The sequence below is a fragment of the Sarcophilus harrisii genome, chromosome 2 (assembly GCF_902635505.1).
Source record: "Sarcophilus harrisii chromosome 2, mSarHar1.11, whole genome shotgun sequence".
Lineage (NCBI taxonomy): Eukaryota > Metazoa > Chordata > Mammalia > Dasyuromorphia > Dasyuridae > Sarcophilus > Sarcophilus harrisii.
Window position 1 is genome coordinate 485,578,665 of NC_045427.1, and position 19,272 is coordinate 485,597,936.

Genomic DNA, 19,272 nt, shown 5'->3' on the forward strand with positions numbered 1-19,272 from the left:
GGTCTGGAGATTCCCATTTCTCTGGAAAGTGACTCTGGGACTATTGTCTTAGGAGAGAGAGTAATAATGTGTATGTACCCACATTCCCGGTGGCCAAACCCCTGGCCATCCACCCCTGTGGGGACGAAAACTGCCCCGCTCATTGGGGGAGTGTCCACTTCCCCCAGTATAGAAGTGGGTAGGGCAGAGCTTCTATCTCTGACTCCATGTCATCTTGTGAACTTTGCTCATCACCTCATGGCAGAGTTTTCTTGGCAAAGATACTTGAATGGTTTGCCATTCCCTTCTTCATTGTGTCCTCATTTTACAGATGAGGAATTGAGGCAAAAGGGGGTTATAGGATTTGCCCAGAGTTACATAGCTAGCAAGCGCCTGAGGTCAGATTTGGATGGATTTTTCCTTGATTCTAGGCCCCGTGCTCTATCCGCTGCACTGCCTAGCTGCCCCCGGGGTTGGGCTGGGACACAGCAAAATTGGAAGTCAGTGATGTAAGGATTCAAACTCCCCTTTTGGCATGATCATCTATCCTCCCCTCTCCACTCAGTCTTCCAGATAGAGATATCCAAAGTTGTCATATTTAAATGGTCTTTTACAACTGAGAGAGATAAAAGGTATTTATTCTAAGAATGGGATTTTGATATGCTACCAACTGGTAGGAGATAGAGGGTGGTAAGTCCTTTCCAGGGTTTCTCAAACTAGATATAAATAAGAACAAAAATAAAATAAAATAATTCATAAGAATGGAGTGAGTTCTGCTTTCAGGTAAATAAATGCTTCTGGATTGGGAAGAGGTTGCTGGATACTGGTTTAATGACCCTCTGTTCTTTGTCCCCTGATCTTCAGTGCGCAGCCAGGTGCGGGGAGAGGAGTGTGGTGACCCGGGACATCCGATGTTCTGAGGACGAGAAGCTTTGTGATGCCAACACGAGGCCAGTGGCAGAGAAGAACTGCACGGGTCCCCCTTGTGACCGACAATGGACCGTCTCAGACTGGGGACCGGTGAGTGGCTCCTGCTCTCTCAGGTCACCAAGCACGAGAAACACTCCTGAGGATAAGTCTCTCCCTGGGCTGGGCCTGGGGAGCAAGAGGGCAGCAAAGATAGTCTGGAAAAGCACCCCCCGTGACTGGGGATGCTCCGACCTTTTCTCCATCTTTTTGGATTCAGCCATTCTCTAAAAATAAGCTATCACCATGGCAACTCCACTCACCTGAGGCCTGAAGCCCCTTCTCCTTTGGGAGGAAGTCAGGAATAGTGAGGTCCAGGCAATCACCTACCTGGGATTCAAATTCATCTTCTCAAATTTTTACAATTTGAAACCTTCTAACACAGGGTGTTTTCTCTCCCCACTCCCTCTATTCTCCTTCCTTCCCTGTTATGCCACTCTCTCATTCCTCTTTTCCTCTCTCTCTCCCCCCTTTTCTTTCTACCTTTCTCCCCTTTCCATACTTCCTTTCTGAATCCTCTTTTCTTCCTCTGCCCATCTCTTCTCCTTGACTGCCTCCTCTTGCTGCCATTCTTGCTCCATTCTCTTGCTGCCTTTTCTCTTCAAATTCCCTCCTTTCTCTCTCATTTTCTGTCTGTCTCTGAATCTCTCTGTCTCTGGCTCTCTGGCATGTGCTCTCTCTCTCTGGCTCTGTCTGTCTCTGCTTCTGTCTCTCTGTCTCTTTGTCTTTGTCTCTCCCTTTCTCTCTTTGTCTCTGTCTCTTCTATCTTCTCCTACTTCTCTCTCTCTTCCTCTCCCTTTTCCTTCCATCTCCCTTTCCCTCCTCCTCCTCCTTTTTCTCCTTCTTCTTCTCTTCCTTCTCCTCCTTTTCTCTCTCTCTGTCTGTCTGTCTCTGTCTGTCTCTGTCTCTCTCTCTCTGTTTTATTTTTCTTCTCTCCCACATCCCTGCTTTTTCCTCTCCTGTCTCCCGCTCCCCTCTCCCCTTGCAGTGCAGTGGAAGCTGTGGCCAGGGAAGGATGATTCGACACGTCTACTGCAAGACCAGTGATGGGCGGGTCGTGCCCGAGTCCCAGTGTAATGTGGAAGCCAAACCCCTGGCCATCCACCCCTGTGGGGACAAGAACTGCCCCGCTCATTGGCTGGCTCAGGACTGGGAGCGGGTGAGTGACCTTGCTACCACGGGAAGCCGGCTGGAAGCTGACCCCAAGCTCCTTCCTCATCTTCTCCAGGGCTGACCTTCTGTTTGCCTCTCCTTCCAGTGCAATACCACTTGTGGGCGTGGGGTGAAGAAGAGGATTGTGCTGTGTCTGGAGCTGGCTAATGGGAAACTGAAGACAAGGAGCCCCTCTGACTGTGACATCACCAAGAAGCCCACGGAGGAGAGCACCTGTTTCGAGAGGCCATGCTTCAAGTGGTACACCACCCCGTGGTCTGAGGTGAGGGGTCTGGGGTCTCCGCAAGTCTTGGGAAAGTTCTACTGCTCCAGAGCAGGCCAAGGGCAGGTGTTGGGGGCATCCAATGACGCCCGTAATCTTGGATCTCTCTGCCGTGGAATGGGAAGACACAGAGGTCCTTGAGATTAAATTTCTTTTAATTGCAACTCTGAGAAAACACAAGTTGGGATTTAAACCCAAGACTCTTGACTTCAAGTCTGATGACCTTTCTTTTACTTTGAATAGGGTCCAAGAGGGTACTTTCCCCTCCTCCTCCTTTCTTCTTGGCCTGGGAGAGCACAAATATCTTTTTTGTTCTTGGTGCCTTGCCCCAGTTCTCTCTAGTGTAGGGGTTAAAGGGAGGGGAAGGGGAAGAAGAGGAGGAAGGAAAGGGGAGGGGGGGGGAAAGGGAGAGGGGAGGGGGGGGGAAGGAGGAGGAAAGGGAAAAAGGAGGAAGGAAAGGAAGGAGGGAAGGGAAAAGGAAAGGGGGGGAAAAAAGAAAGAAAAAAAAGGGGAGGAAGAAAAGAAGAAGAAAGAAGGAAAGGGAAGGGGAGGAAGGGAAAAAGGAAAGGAGAAAAAAGGAAAAAGAGGGAAAGGAGGAAAAGGGGAAGAAGGGAGGGAGGATGGCCATTCCAAGGGCTTGAAAAACCCCTTCCCCTTTCAAAATCAATTTGTGAAGTTAGAAGACTGGGAGGGCGCCCAAAGGAAGAAAAGGGGAAATACCCTTTTCTTTCCAAATTGGAGAAGGCCCATGGGGCCTTTTAAGGGTGATTCCACCCGAGGCTGATTAGGGGCTCTTTGGGCCCGCTTGCCCCAAAAGCCGGCCTTTTGCCGAAGGCCTAGGCTTTTTCCCCCAAGGAGGCCTAAATAGGCCGTGTTTAACAACTTGGGAAGGCCCCTCCCAATTCCTTTGGGTGTAAGGGGGTGCCTTTGGTAACTTGGGGCGGAAAAGGCCCCCAAAAAGAGGGGCCTTTTCGGCTTGTGAGATCCTTGGGCCCAGAGGTGAAGGGGGTCCGGCTTTGGGGGAACCCGGGGGTTTCCTGCTTTCTTTACAGGGTGAGGGTTTATGGGGGTTTTTCAAAGGGGCAACATCTGCACAGGGAGCTCAGGGGAAGGATTGATTTAATTGGAAAACAAAACAAGACTTTTATTGGAGTGGGAAAAAAATTCCAACTCCCCCGTCTCTACTCAAACCCTAGGATATATAACAAATTGTGTTGCACTTTAGAATTTACATGTCCATTATTTCATTTAATTCTCACAAGAGCCTGATGAAAAGGAGGGTTGTGATTAAGAGACTCATTTGAGTTACAGAAGTTCTTTTTATGGTGGCAGAAAATTAGAAACTGAGGGGTGCCCATCAGTTGGAGATTGCTTGAAAAAGTTAAGTTATACAAATGTGACAGAATATTATTGTGCTATAAGAAATGATTAAGGGGATTGTTTCAGAGAAACCTGGAAACATTAGTACGGACTAATACAGACTAAAGTGAGCAGAAGCCAAACAGTTTATACAATAACAATAATACTGTAAAGACATACAGCTTTGAAAGATTTAGAGACTGATTTAAACAGTGACCAACCACAGTTCCAAAAAAATTCATGATGAAATATGCTGTCCACCTCCTGAAATGGAGTCAGGGTGCAGATACTTTTTTTGGGGGGGGAAACATGGTCAAATGGAGAATTTGTTTTGTGTGACTGCATGTTTGTAATGTGTTTTGCATTTTTTTCCCATGGGAAAAGAATGTGGACCAGAAAAATAAAATTAAATAAAATATCAAAGACTCATTTGATGGATGAAGGAGATCACCATCCCATGAGATTACATCTTGTGCAAAGTCATATAGCCAGTGTTTATCAGTATACTGTGTTCCAGTGTCCCTTTCAAAGGCTGTCTAGGTTGGACCGGGCTAACTTGCTTGTGTATGTCGCTCAGCACGCAGACATTGAGCTTGGCTGTGTTTGGCTTGAGACAGGAGGATATTTGCTTAATAAAGAGTCATCTCCGCTTTCTTTAGTGCACCAAAACCTGTGGAGTAGGGGTGAGAATGCGTGATGTGAAATGCTATCAAGGAACAGACATTGTTCGGGGCTGTGACCCATTGGTGAAACCGGTTGCCAAACAGACCTGTGACCTGCAGCCATGCCCTACAGAACCTCCAGGTGAGAAGGGCTGGACTCGGGGAAGAGAAGGGCTGGAGAGATGGTGGCTAGAGAGCCATTGTAGTCAGAGCCCTGGGAGCCTTTGCCTCCCAGCCTGGCCTCCTGGGGATTTCTTCATCAAAGACAATGTCTGTCCTAGTCTCCTAAATGTTCCCCTCCGTTCTGGACATTTTGTTTTAATCTCACTGTCTCAGAGACTTTCTCCCACTTAACTTATCATTGCCATGTTCTCTAATTGTTGCAACTTAAACTGTTAAGTTCCTTGATGACAGGGACAGAATCTTATAATTGTTGCATATCCCCACAGAGCCTTTCACGGAGCCCACAGTAAGGATTTTATCAACAGTTACTGATGAACTGTCTGTTAGAAATGGCTCCAGCCCCAGTCATACCACTTGATTCACCCTGGTGTGAAATCACATAGTAACACTCAACATCCTCCTTCCACTACCTGCGGCAAACCTCCCTGTAGGCAGTAAATGACCCTTGCTTTCTCTGAGTGGGTTGATGGATAGGGAGAGGAAAAGAAAGGCACTAAATGGGAATATCCCTATTTCATGGATGGAGAAAGTAGGGCTCAGAAGAGGCCTAAGTGCCTGTGACTGACCTAGGGACCACTCATCTCAGAAGGGAAGTCAAGGAAATGGGCGGCCTATTCCCTGCCTGTCTGTGGCTTTCCTCCTAGGGATCAGTGCTTTATAAACAAGCTCACAAAGAGTTGGAGAGGGATCAAGGGAGGTCAGCTAATCCTGGGAAGGTGAGATGAGGGCTAGCCTAGGCATTGCCCTGGGATTCCCCTGGCTTTCTCTCTGGCGTCATTCACCATTTTACCTGCTTTTTCCCCCTTTCTGTAGATGACAGCTGCCAGGATCAGCCAGGGACCAACTGTGCTCTGGCCATCAAGGTCAACCTTTGTAGCCACTGGTACTACAGCAAAGCCTGCTGTCGTTCTTGTAGACCCACCCACTCCTAGGCTCCGTGGAGGAGAGACCTCCCCTTTCGCCCTGGCCAGGACTGCCACACTGAGAGAGTGAAGGACCGGGGGAGTCCCATGGAAGGGGAACTCCCCACCCCTTCTTTTAATCGAAGTTCTTCCCAGTAGCTGGGAGCACAAGCCTGTGAAAAATGGACATTGGCCCTCTGCTTGTAGAGAAGGGACTTTGACCACGCTCTACCGAACCTCCTCTCCCTCTCCTGTCCCGTGGGAGAGATCCACTGGTCACCTGCATTGGGTTTGGAGGTTGGGAACCCATCCACGACTCCTCACTACTGTATGTTGGTAGTGCCGGATAGATGGAAGGATGTACATAGAATCTTGTATATTTGTTTCTGTTTTAGATCAAAACCTTTGTGGGGGTTTCTCCTCCAACCCAGGCCTGCTTGGTCTCCTGCCTCCATGCCCAGCTTCTTGCTCGCTCTTACAAAGTTCCAAAGGGAGGGGAGAATGTTTGGGGAGAATGTTTGGCAACCAAAACATATTGGAAGGTGGATCCTGTTGGTTTTACGAGTTGCCTTGGAGTGAAATCTCTTGTCCCCAGGTTCTTTGGGGCCTTAGGGGGAAGGGCACTACAGGAGAAGAGAACAGAAGACTGCAAAAGTAGGTGTATACTTTTCAGAGAATTTTATCTCATAACCAAATGTCAGTTTCATAGTCCTTATAAAAGATCATCAATGCTGACAGAAGTGTATATAATGAAACGTACCTGCACTTTATATCACAAAAGACGCATTTGTTTCTTAATATATTTGTTTACAAACAGTGGATTTTATCCCTATAATCATTAATCAGTATTCATCTGTGTATGTCAATAAAGTTGTCATATTTATGACTGGCGTCTGGTTTCATTCACTTGAGATGCTTTGGGTGGGATGAGGGAGCCTGGGAGGAGGTTGGGAAAGAGGTAAGCTAGGTGGCTCAGTGGATAGAGTGCAGGCTGGCTGTGTGACTTTGGGCAAGTCAGCTAGTGCTCTTTGCCTCGGTTCTCTCATCTGTAAAACAGGAACCATAATAGCATGTACCTCCCAGGATTTTTGTGACGATCAAATGAGATAATACTTGTGAAGGGCTTGCACAGTGTCTGGCACATGGCAAGTGCCAGATAAATGTTAGCGATTAGTAAGAAGCACAGGGAGCTTTGAGGGAGAGCTCTGGACTTTTGCCTTCATTGGAGCAGCAGTGACACACAAACCTCATGGTGAAAAGGCCAGAAAAGTCTGTCCCTGGCCAAAGCCTGTGACATTGTGAATATACCCATCAGTCTGCTTTGTACCAGCCAAATTAAAAAAAAACCCACAAAGCATTATGAAATGTCAGAGCTGTGAGGGATCTTCGAATCTAAAATGTTAGAGCTTAGAACATGGAATGTCAGGGAGAGGGGATCTCTGAACAGGAAGAGCCTCAGAAAATTCAACATCAGAGCTGGAAGAGGTCTTAAGACATGCCCTGTCAGAACATTTATGTCAGAGCTGGAAGAGACTTACAGACTGTATGCCCCACCCTGCATCGTACAGATGTGAAAGCTGAGGCTGAGGGATTGTTGTTGTTCAGTCATTTTTAGTCATGTCTGACTCTCTATGACCCAATTTTGGGGTTTTCTTGGCAATGCTACTGGACTGGTCTCCCATTTTCTTCTCTGGTTCTCATCTTTATAGAGGACGGAAACTGAGGTAAATAGGATAAGCGACTCGTTTTGAGTCCCATAGCTAGTTTCTGAGGCTGGACTTGAATTCATGAAGATGATTCCAAGCCCCGGCGCTCTATCCCCTGCATCACTCAGCCAGCTGGACTCCATCAATCAATAAGCAATAGAGGCAGCTGGATCATGCAGCGGATAGAGGATCGGGCCTAGACTCAAGAAGACCTCCGTGCAAATCCAGCTTCAGACATTGACAACTGTGTGAACCTGGGCAAGTCACTTAATCTCACTCTCTGCCTTAACCCGCTGAAGAAGGCAATGGCAAAGCATTCTAGTCTTTTTGCCAAGAAAACCCCATACAAGGTCACAAAGAGCCAGATGCAACTGAACACCACAGCCAGGAGCTGGGCTAAGAATCAGGTCTCTAGATTCCCGATTCTGTGCTTCATTCACCATTCTGCCTCTCTGGTTGTTGCTCAAAGCTAGATTGGCATATGGTGAACTGAGGAGGGAAAACCTGAGCAGTCAGAGCGGTAGGGAGAGCTGGCTCTGTGGCTTCTGGTGACTAAAATGTCAATATGAGCATTTACACTTCAGAAATGGGGACCAAGAGCTTGATTTGTTTTGTTGATTGTCTAGACTTGTTAATAATGCAGATTAAATTTAAAAGTCTCTCCCCACCCACCCCAAGATCACAGTTGGTTAAACATTTACCAGCAGCCCCCTGGATTGCTCTATAAATATTGCTTGAGCTCAGCAGCAGTGTAATAGAAAGCTCGAGGAAAACAGTCATCTCTAGGTGGAGTTTAATAGTCATACTGATTACTGGCATTTATCTAGATTTTAAGATTGCAAACAGCAGCGAGGTGGCACAGTGGATAGAGTGCCACGTCTGCAGTCATCATCCCGAGTTCAAATCTGTCCTCAGATACTTCCTAGCTGTGTGACCCTGAGCAAGTCCCTTAACCTTGTTTGCCTCTGTTTCCTCATCTGTAAAATGATCTGGAGAAGGAAATGGCAAACCGCTCCAGTGTGTTTAACAAGAGAACCCAAATGGGGTCACAAAGAGTTAGACATGATTGAAGAACCAGATCAAGGTTTGCAAAGTATTTACATCCAAGCACCTGAGCTTCACAACACCATTGAGCCAAAGGGGACCAGCAATTTCCCTATTAGTCAGCTGTTCTCTGGAGGGTAGAGTGAGGGAATAAAGAGTTATATAAAATATACTATGGGCCAGGCTGAGCACTTTTTACAAATATTATCTCCTGTGATCCTCCTAACAATCCTGGGAGGTAGATGCTCCTTTATCCCCATTTTGCAGCAGAGGAAACTGAAGCAAACAGAAGTTATATGAGTTGCTTGGTGTCGTGTGTCTGGACTTAGGTCTTCATGATACCAAGCTCATCACTCCATCTATTAAGCCATCAGCTGCCTGTATTGGGAATGGGATGGGAAAATGAAGAGGAGATGGTAAGGAGGGGAGAGAGAGAGAGAGAGAGAGAGAGAGAGACAGAGACAGACAGAGACAGAGAGAGAAACAGAGACAGAGAAGCGAGAGAGACAGAGAGAGAGATAGAATCAGACACAGAGAGAGACATACAGAGAAGTAGAGACAGAGAGACACAGAAACATACAGAGACAGAGACACAGAGACAGAGAGACATAGAGAGAAAGCGACATAGAGAGACACAGAGAGAGAGAGAGGGAAAGAGAGACACAGACAGATGGACAGAAAAAGAGACAAAGACAGAGACAGTGACAGAAAAAGAGAGACACACAGAGAGAGACAGAGGGACAGAGAGAGACAGACAAAGAGAGAAGACAGACACAGAGATAGACATACACAGAGAGAGGGAGAGACAGAGAGAGAAAGAGACACAGAGACATATACACAGAGAGACACACAGAGAAAGACAAAATAGGAGGGAGGGAGAGGGCGGGGGGGGAAAGGTGAAAGAGGGAAAGGGAGATAAAGAATGAGGGAAAAGGAAGGAGGGAGAGAGGGAGAGGGAGAAGAGGGGAAGGAGGGATGGGGGAGGAGGAGGAGAAAGATGACAGTTCTTCTGTAAGCTTGACAAGAAGTACACCCCAGTAAAATCTTAGTGGCTTAGGCCCCCGTTCTCCTCTTTTTGGAAGGCAGTGATCCTCCTAGCAGCCATGACAAAATCTTAGAGAAATCCACCTTAGCTGAAAATTCTTTAATCCCTTCGGGGGGGGGGGGGATGGGGAGAATTCCCTGCCTGACCTCTGACTGAATCCATAGGAACTTCACCCTTTGTGGGGCTGCTTGGGTCTCACAGCTGTCCATCACCTGGTTGTGGCTTCCCAGGACTAGGGGCTGGAGCTGGGGTGACTGGACATTCAGCAAGTGTTTCTGGCTTCCAGGGAGGCTGGGCCTTTCCCAAACCAGGAGTGGGGGCAGGTGGTAGGGCTGGGTGTAGAACTGTTCCAGACTTACTTTCCTGGGACCACCAAATTTCTGCCCATGATGTACAGATGAGGAGAGGAGAGCTTTCTCCAAGTCACGCAGCATGTCACTGGTGACACACCCCGACACTCCTACTGAGCACATGGCTCTTTGTACCAATTTGCTTCATGGACTTAGGCTGGGAGAGATTTCAAAGGTCATTTCGTCCAACTCCCTTGTTTTAGACATGGGATCTATGGAGATTAAGGGACTTGTTCAAAGTCTTATAGATACTAAATTGCAAGGGTGGGATTTGAATCCAAAGTAGGAAGGTATTGACTTACTTTATGAGCACTGGGTAAAAAATGACAAATCCACAGGGCTACTCTGAGGATCACAGAGCTGGAAGAGACTTTAGAGGCCTTAGAGATGAGGAAACAGATCCAGAAAGCTCAAAAGACTTGCCTAGGATCAGAGGCCATGTGGCTGAGTAGATGTCCCCCTCATTTAGTTCCCCTGAGCTTTTTGCTTTGACTCATGCATTCGTGTAGTCAGGACCAGTTTTCAGCAAACAGGGGTCAGACAAATCTGTCTTTGGGGTCTTCCTTTCTCCATCTCTCACCCCGTGTTTCATTTTTATTCTTGTTTAGCTAATCAGAGAGACTTGTCAATAATTAAGGTGTCATCTAATAATGAAGAATGTTCTTTCCAGGAGTATTTGCATTTAAAGGGGGATTCTTTAAGACCCAAAGGAATAAAGGCAATAGGTCTGTCTTTAATTTAGTATCATCCTAGATTATTCTGTGGGCACCGTTCTACCTGTGAAGTCTGCTCTGCTTCTACTTATCCCCTCATTGCACTGTTCTAAGGCTCATTCTGGGGCGGGGGTGGAATCCCTCCTGTTTTCAGATGAGCTTCATGGCAGTCACTTCCTTCCCCAGAGTCAGATGACTATAATAGTTGTAATTCTTAGCCTTTCATTTTCAAAACCATACCATACACCAATTATATGTCTGGGTTATGGCCTTGACCTCACTCACCAGAGACTTTTTTTTTTTTTTGCTAAAGCCAGTCTTCTGTACAATGTCATTGCTGGCTGGCGGGATCTCTGTTCCCTAAACCACTATAAAGAGTGGTCTGGAAATGGGGCCAGATGAAAAAGCCTCTTCTCCATAGTAATGTCAAAGGTAAAGTTTATTTCTTTTTTTTTTCCAGCAGGGCCTGGGAGTCAGTACCATTCAGCAGTCCACCTCTGCCAAGGTAATCTGCCTTTCTCTTATTTCATTTCAAAGTTATATATGTATATATATTTTATAGTTATGTATAGATCGGAAAAGGAAACAGGAAAATAGAAAGACAGCACAGGAAATTCCCCCCACTCCCTCCCCCCCCCCCAAGTCAAATGCAACAGAACCAACCTCAGATAAGAATTTGTACAAAGAGTTTGGTTCAAGCTTCTGTTATAACATCAGACCATTGAGAATACCAAGCCTGGAAAAGATACTCACACCAAAGCTTCACTGACTATTTGCCCCACTCAAGGATGAATTAACTGGGCAAATCTAATATGCTACAGACCAAGGCAGGAGGAGGAGGAGAAGAAAGAAAATCAAGAATACCCAAAGTGGTGAATCTTTCAGGTACTTTGAAACTTCTTCTGTGGAATTAAAAACTTTCTGGGAATGAGAGGAAATTATCTTGTCATGGTGCACACAATATTTATAAACCAACCACAACTTTTAAAATGATAGTTTGCCCTTTGCCAAGAGCATGTCTTCTATGTAGAAGTTTTAATCGAGAGTTCAGTGAGGAGTACCTTCTTCTCTGCTTGTGAGTAGACTGGTCATAAGGGGACTATCCATCCATATCCCATATCCTATGCAGTGTAGTCTTGGAGGAGAAATCCCCAGAGATAGAACTGAGGGTGTCCAGAGAGAAGCTCAGGAACATGGATTTTTCCAGGTAGCCTCATTTTCTGTACACTTTAAAAAATATATATAGTTCAACAATCTGCCACCAAAAAGTAAGTATCGCCTTTTACTAAACAGAAAATGATCAGAGACCCACACAAATGGCTGCCTTCATTGGGGGCTAAGTGATTTGTCCATCAGAATTAGGGGTTTCTCTAATCAGTTAAAACAGATTTATTTCTTCTCCTGGACCTCGTGGATATGTACCAGTGATGGTGGGTTGTGTGTTCAGGTTAAAATACTTGGGAGGAAATTGTAATTGGTGGAGGGGAGGTCTGTTGAAACAATTGGGTGGATCCTGCTGTTTATGCCTGCAGATCAATGTTCAACGTGGGTGGGAGACAGGAGAAGAGGCAAACTGGTTTCTGGCTTCTAGGACAAAGACTTAAACTCCAAGGACTGTTCTAGCAGAGAAGTTCCTATGTCAACCAGCAAGAGCTCATCTCGCTTTGCCCAAGGAGGCTTAGGCATGTGTGTGTGTGTGTGTGTGTGTGTGTGTGTGTGTGTGGTGCACCTGCATGCCTAACTAAGGAAGTCTCCAGGCAAATTTGGGTCACTTTTTTCCCTCAGCACTCTCTAGTTTTTTGTGTGTTGGTCTATGCTGAGGGCAGGACAAGAGCCATACTCCATTATTACACACATTAGGTGATATATTAATATCTTTATCTTCATCCTCTCCTTCCTCATGCATCCTGCTCCCTTTCTATCAATAGGGTCACCCAAAGTCAGAAGCCACTTTGGATTTAGAGGGATCTAGGGTCTGCAGAAGTGGAGATCCTGATAAGAGGAATACCTTCATGTCCGGTGGAGACTGGAGGAGGCTGTGTGATTCTCCCTGCCAACATCAGGCAGCCATTTGATATGTGAGACAAGATACCGGCCGTGGTGACCCTCAGAACAGTTCTGGGAATCAGAGATAGACTGGTACCAAAATTTCTTCCCTACAATGGCAGCAATGGCTTAAATACCTCAATTCCTGGGTTCCTCCTTCCCCCACTCCTACGCTCTATATCCACTTTCCCTCTCTGATTATCATCCCTTAGCCGGAATTTAGCCAATTTTGCTTCTGAGGCTCTTCCTTAAACAATGACCTTCCTGATTGTCCCATATCATGGGGACCTTTCCCTCTTATCTTCCTACAGCTTGTACTCCTCATTGGGTATTAAACTTAGACTAAACCGCCTGCTACTATTAAATATGTTGTTGTATGCCCTGCTTCCCCAACTAGACTTTCACCTCTTTGAGGGCAGGGGATGTGTTTTCTACTGTTTTGTGCCCCTTATAGTGCCTAATGCAGAGCTGGGCACACAGTGGGGGCTCAGGAAACAATCTGCCGATTGACAGAATGACTTGCTCTGTTGCTGATCATTGGACTACCAAAATACATTCATCATCTTATAAGCTCTCTCAGTCAGATCCGCTGGTGGGTTACTCAGGGGTGAAACTAATGTTCAGAGTCTGGAGGAAGGACCGAAAGCTCCCAAATCAAAGAATGATGAAGCTGCAAGGACCTTAAAGACCATCTAGTCAAAATCCCATTTTTACAGGTAGGGAAACTGAGACCGCGCCATGCCTGTGGTCACACAGTGAGTCAGTGGCAAAGCTACGCCTAGAAGCCGGGTCTCAATCCCCAGTCCAGTGTTCCTCTCCCATCACCAGATCTGGGGGTCAGGACAGGGCTCAGACATCTGTGCTGATGCTCCGGCTTCGGGAGAAGGCTTCCCGCATGGCAGAGAGGCGATTGGGGTTGAGGGCCTGAAGACCACCAAAGGTTACCGGCAGCTCTATGTCTTCCTGACTGATGTTCTTATAGTTGATGCGCTCACCCCCATTTCTAACTTCCTCTGGTTCCTGAAGGAAGAAGGTTGGCGGTTCGTAGTGGGAGCAGCTAGGGCAGATGGTACGGCACTGGGGGGATTTCTGATTGAAAGATGAGGAAGAAGATGGGTAGAGTGAGGGTCCATTAGTCAGCACAATGTTTCGGTTGGAGTGGAGTGGTGGGACGTGGGAGTGGACAGCAAAGTCGGGCTCTTCCTCATCCTCTTCTGACTCATCTTTCTTGCAACAGTAGTACTGGATGCAGAAGAAGAAATAACACTTAGTGTTTTTAACATTGCAAAGATACTTTCACATTCATCATCATACCTGACTCTTATAACATCCTAGGGAGCTAGGCAGGTGTTTTATTTTTATTTATTGTATCTTTTATTTTTATTATATTAAAAATAAAATAGGACTTCTATTTTTTATTTTTATTGTATTTAAAATAGGACTTCTATGTTAAAGTCCAATGTCTTCCTTCTTTTATTACTAACTTTATAGAGGGAGAAACTCTCAGGATGAGACAATGGCAGAGCCAGGCATCAGGCTGGAACTGCCTGTCCTGTGTGTCTCTGATGTCTGACTTTCCCTTTCCCAGCTTCCTTTTCAGACCTCAATAGGTGATCCTTCTCTAGAAGCTAGGAGTAAACTAAGCTGGAGAACATAGCTTCAGCCAATCCAACCCAATTCGATAAAGCACATATCATTACTGTACCTGAAGCCTACAGTAACATAGGACTGCGATGATGCAGAGCAAAATAACTGTTGCTAATATTCCACCTGTGATGACCACAGTCCCGGCTGTCATTCGCCCGCTTCTCCATTAACTGCCTGAAAGACACAAGCAAGCTTTGAAAAATGTGCAGAAAGAAGATGCTGAGTTAAGGAAGCCCGGGGTAATGGGAGCCGACAAGCCAGAAGGGAAATGCCCAGAGCTCACTCAGGACTTACGGAGCCCTAAACAGCCAGGCTTCCAGGAAGGCAGTCAGTGAAGGGGAAAAGGGCTAACTTTGTAGGGCCAGAGGATGGAGAGTTGAAAAAGGCCCAAAGGTTCCATTCCCTCATTTTTCAGAAGAGGAAATTAAGGTGAAGTCCTATGACAAAGGTAAAGAGCTGATTGGAACCCAAATTGGAACCCTAATTGGAGGCTGCTTAAAAAAAAGACTTGAAGTTCTCATAGTCTGAGTCATTAAAAAGTAAAGTGGATCCCACCCCTTTCCTGTTTGGCCATACCTTCTCTCCTCAGGCTCTTCTTAACAAGGAAGGAAATAAGCATTTATTAAGCCCCTACTTTGTGGCAGATTTTGTGTTAGCTGTGTTACAAATATCATCTCATTTAATTCTTGCAACAAACCTGGAAGTAGGGCCTATTATTATCCCTATTTTACAGTTGAGGAAACTGAGGCATAAAGCGCTTAACTGATTTGCTCAGGGAAACTCTGAGGCTAGATTTGAATTCAGTTTCCTCCAAGTCTTAGGCATTCTTCTTTTAAGAGTGCTCTTATTCATTTTAACCTGGAAAAATTTGGGGGGAACTGGGGAAAAGGATTGGAAGCCTTCAGGGATTCAGTTTTTACATATCTCTGATTAATCAATATCTTGATACATTTAGAGGAGGGTGGTGGTGAACTAATGGTTGATTGGGGGCCAAAGGCTTATTTTATTAAAGTGTTTGTATGCTTATTTTTTAAAGGGGAGTGGTGATGGATGTTTGGATCCAGGAAAATTACTTGGTGCATTCATTTCCAAATCTGGGAAACTGGGATAATAAATCAGTGTGTTTCCCTACCTAACAGGGAATGATGAAGACAAGTGAGGGAATTCATGTGAAAGGCTATTCAGAATCAAGCTACTAAGGCAGTATACTGTTATCTGTGGTAGAAAATGGGTAAAAATGAGGAATCTAGTTAATCTCACCTATGATTCATATAGTTCTTTACCCTCTTAAAAGCATTTCCATATCCATTATCTTATTCAATCTTAACTACAACTTGGTGAGGGAGGCAGGACAGGGATTATTAATTGCACTTTAAATAGATTCAAAGAAATTAGATTACTTTGTTTCAAATCATTCAACTAGTAAATGACAGAATTGAGACCAGAATTTGAGTATCATAATAGAACCCTCTCTCTAACTCCTAAACACTCCTATTTGCAGCCTTTTTCCTGGCTGTCATCTTTTTCTCTATCATACCTCCTTCCCTTAATTTATAAACTCTTTGAAGGCTGGGACTGGTGTTGAAATCAACTGGATTTGAAAGGAGCCCTGAATTCTAGTCCTGGATCCCACATCTATCACTTTTTTTGTAAGCCTTGGCTTCCTGGTCTCTAAAACAGCTATAATACATTTATGTACTATTAACCTGAAGAGGTTGTAGGGAAAGCTCTTTTTGTAAACCTTAAAAAATGATATAGAAATGTGAAGTTATTAGCACTGATGTTTTTTATTTCTAGATTCCCAGAAGCCAGCACCAGATTTAACACCTTGTAAGTGCCTAATAAATATTCCTGAATTCCTTGCTGAATATGAGCGTCCAGGCTTCAGGACTTTGCCAGCCAGCAGGAAATGGCAGTCCCTGACAGAGAAATCTTAAATAGCCCCAAATATCTTTAGACAGTTCTTTTTGTAGTAATAAGGAACTGGGAAAAATAGATTTCCCCTTTGTTTTGTGAAGGGCTAAAGAATGTGATATATAAATGTGACGGAGTATTATTGTGCTGTGAGAAATGGTGAATATGAGGAAATCAGAGAATCATGGGAAGATATATATAAGTTGATGAGACTGACCTGGGCACCCTTAGGAGAAAAGCGTATACAATGACTACAAGGTAAATGGAAAGCATGAAGACAGTAAAGAAAAAAAAAAAACTCATTGCTTTTAAATTATTATAACTATGCTTGACTCCAGTGAAGCAATATATGAATATATCTCCCTTCCTTCTTTGTTGAGGTAGGGACCCAGAGTATGGGACACTGTATCCATCCATCCATCTATCTATCTATCCTCTATCTGTTTATCTATCCATCTATCTACCTACCTACCCACTTACCTAGCTCTGTATCTGACTTGGTTTACATATTGGTTAGTTTTTCTAAACTATTTCTACCTCCCTCTTCCTTTTCATTCTTTGTTACAGTTCCTATAATATAAGAGATAATGCTCTGAGAAGGGGAAGGGAAGGAATATATTAAGAAACAAAGGTGATATAAAAATAAAAGAGATCAATAAAATTTTTTATAAAAACCAAGCTTCCAGATTGGTTCTCCTAAACCAGTAGCTCTCCTCTACCTACTGAGGCCTTTAGAGTTAGAATCTAACACCCCCCCCTCCCCCAGCCACTGAATTCTCTTTGATGGGTCAATGTGTCTGATGTAGAAAATGATCTTCTCAAATCCTATCCTCTGCTCTGGTATCAGATCAGGATGTCAATTCTGGAGGCCCCACAGGTCACAAATACAGTTTCCCTCCATCTACATAACTTCTCTGGATTTTTACCAAGGAATTTGTACTATACCAAGTAATTACTTGAGTCATTTCAGTTGATACTTACAACAACCCTCAATGAGGGGACTGGACTAGATTAGAAATTCTTTTTTTTTAAAAAATTATTTATTTAATATTTTACCCAGTTACATTTAAAACAATTTTTTACATTTATTTTTTTTAAACTTTTGAATTCCAGCTTCTCTCCCTTATCCCCACCCCAGCCACCATTAAAAAAGCATGTCAAGTTCCATAAAAGTCATGTTGTGAAAAAAAAATATAGATCAGAGATTCTTTACCAGTCATATGTAAACTTTTTTTTAAAAGTCTGATAATAATACTTCAATATATTTGGTTTCCTTTGTAATCCTATGTATTTAAAAATATTACTCTAAGAAGGGATCCATAGATTTCATCAGACAGTGAAAGGACTCCATGGCACAAAAAGGGTTAAGAACTTCTGATCATCAGGATTCCTTCTAGGGGGATTCCTGGGAACCTTGTTTTGGAAATAAGTCCACTAGCCTGGGGTGGTAAAGGAGTTTCTAGATGACTATGGACTCTCACTTTAATCATTCACTATTAGAACTAGTATTCTCTTATTTTATAGATGAGGAAACTGAAGCTTACAGAGGTTGTAACTTGTCCAAGTTTATAGTCAGAAATGGAGTCAGGATTTGAACTCTAGATCCTTTAACTCAACATAATATTCTTTCCATGATTCTATAGAGATAAGGAATAGAGTCCCTGGGCAATTACTGCAGAAGTAATTTGCTGAAGGTCACACAGCTATTTAATGTCATAATTGGGAACAGAACTCAGCTTTCCTGATGCCCAGGTTTGGGAATAAACGAATTTTTTGCTGCCCTTCCTGGAGGATATGCCCTTGGCAAGGGAAAGGGGGGCGTTTTCAAAAGTCCTTTGGGACAATTAGGGTTTTGCAGTTCCGAGCCCCAACCTGGGGCTGAGGAAGGGCCTAGCAAGTGGGGCACACACACACACACACACACACACACACACACACACACACTCATACCAGCTCTTGCAAAGCCCAACAGACAGTCTTGGCCTGGCCGGATGCCAGTCGGGTTTGAGCCAGCTGGCCCTGCCTGGGCCCTGCTGACTACAAGAGTAAGACAAGCACAGAATCCAAGTACATGGTGTGTAGGGAGGGAGGACTGAAGGCTGGCAGGACAGGTGGAGGTGGGGGTCTCGATGGCTGAGACGGGGGTCCCTCCAGAGTCTTGTGTCCTGGAAAATTTCACATTCCTTCCAATGTCCAGTTTGGTGAGCAGAAACAAACGGGGCAGTGGATCTCAGAGAGGGAGGAAGAGTTTTTAAGTTGCATGCTTCCACGGCCCTCCCTCCCTCTTGGTAAATGTGGAGACACAGCTCTGAGCAAAGCCAGCTGTGTTTTGGTTTAGCATTTCCCAGACTCACCAGGTAAAGCAAGTGCCACAAGAATCCCTTATACTCATACATAGCCTTGTGCTTTCCAAAGTGCTTTTCCATCCATTGTCTGCTCTGATCCTCACACCAACCTTGTGAGGAAATCAGGGCTCAGATTATCACCCCCATTTTATAGCTGAAGAAACTGAGGAGTTAGAGAGATTGTTCAGTTAGTCACAAGAGTGAAAGGCAGAGTAGAACTGGAATGCAAAACCCTTTGATTTCCAAGTTCAATGTCTTTGTATAAAAGCAAGATCTTTACTTTGGGAATTCATAGGAAATTATAGATTATCATAGCTGGAAGGATTTTAGGGTTCATCTTATCTAACTTTGTCATTTTAGAGGCAGCAAGGTGGTGCAGTAGAGACAGCACTGGGGTTGGAGTCAGGAAGATCTAAATTCAAATCCAGCCTTATACATTTATTAGCTGTGTGATCCTGGGCAAGCCACTTAGACTCAACTTGCCTCAGTTTCCTCAACTGTAAAATGGGAATAATAATAGGACCTATCTCCCCAGGGTTATTGTGAAGATTAAATGTGTCTAGTGCTTAGCACAGTGTCTGATATAAATTAGATACTATATAAATGCTGTTATATTATTATAGGGAGGAGAATCTGGACTCTAGAGAAGTAAAAGTCTGGGTCAACACCTTGTAGCCAGAACCTGGATTAGAATATAAGCTTCTTGAGGACAGGGAATGTCTTTTTGCTTCCATTTTTATTCCCAGCACTTAGCACAGTGCCTGCCATATACAGTAAGCATTTAATAAATGCATGCTGACTTGATTTGAAGTAGAGCTTTAAAAGTGCAAATGATATAGCACATTAAACCCAGCCATGAGGCAGCCAGTGGCACAGAGGTTGGAGAACTGGACTTGGAGGCCTAAAATCAGAGACTATTTAGCTCTGTGACTTTGTGCAAGTTATTTAACACCTCTTGGCCTCAGTTTCCCCCTCT

At 44.6% G+C, this 19,272-nt stretch overlaps 3 protein-coding genes across 8 annotated transcripts in view; 2 read left to right on the forward strand and 1 right to left on the reverse strand.

Annotated features, from left to right (window-relative positions):
* Positions 1 to 6,369, forward strand: part of ADAMTSL2 (ADAMTS like 2) — an 89,861-nt gene extending 83,492 nt beyond the window's left edge. For all 6 annotated transcript variants that reach the window (XM_031949427.1, XM_023494331.2, XM_023494334.2 and 3 more), the window contains 5 exons: positions 844 to 999; positions 1,934 to 2,104; positions 2,204 to 2,380; positions 4,399 to 4,543; positions 5,398 to 6,369. In XM_031949427.1, coding sequence (XP_031805287.1) covers positions 844 to 999; positions 1,934 to 2,104; positions 2,204 to 2,380; positions 4,399 to 4,543; positions 5,398 to 5,516 — 768 coding nt within the window. In that variant the 3' untranslated portion in view covers positions 5,517 to 6,369. The remainder of the gene's footprint in view (positions 1 to 843; positions 1,000 to 1,933; positions 2,105 to 2,203; positions 2,381 to 4,398; positions 4,544 to 5,397) is intronic.
* Positions 6,370 to 10,979: 4,610 nt separating this feature from the next.
* Positions 10,980 to 19,272, forward strand: part of DBH (dopamine beta-hydroxylase) — a 144,396-nt gene continuing 136,103 nt past the window's right edge. Inside the window, exon 1 of the mRNA XM_003757471.3 lies at positions 10,980 to 11,229. The gene's annotated coding sequence lies outside the window, so the exon portion shown is untranslated. The remainder of the gene's footprint in view (positions 11,230 to 19,272) is intronic.
* The window catches only part of FAM163B (family with sequence similarity 163 member B), a 59,547-nt gene continuing 52,328 nt past the window's right edge, over positions 12,054 to 19,272 (reverse strand). The window contains exons 2-3 of the mRNA XM_003757456.4: positions 14,096 to 14,211; positions 12,054 to 13,632 (exon numbers count right to left, since the gene is read on the reverse strand). Coding sequence (XP_003757504.1) covers positions 13,240 to 13,632; positions 14,096 to 14,188 — 486 coding nt within the window. The 5' untranslated portion in view covers positions 14,189 to 14,211 and the 3' untranslated portion in view covers positions 12,054 to 13,239. The remainder of the gene's footprint in view (positions 13,633 to 14,095; positions 14,212 to 19,272) is intronic.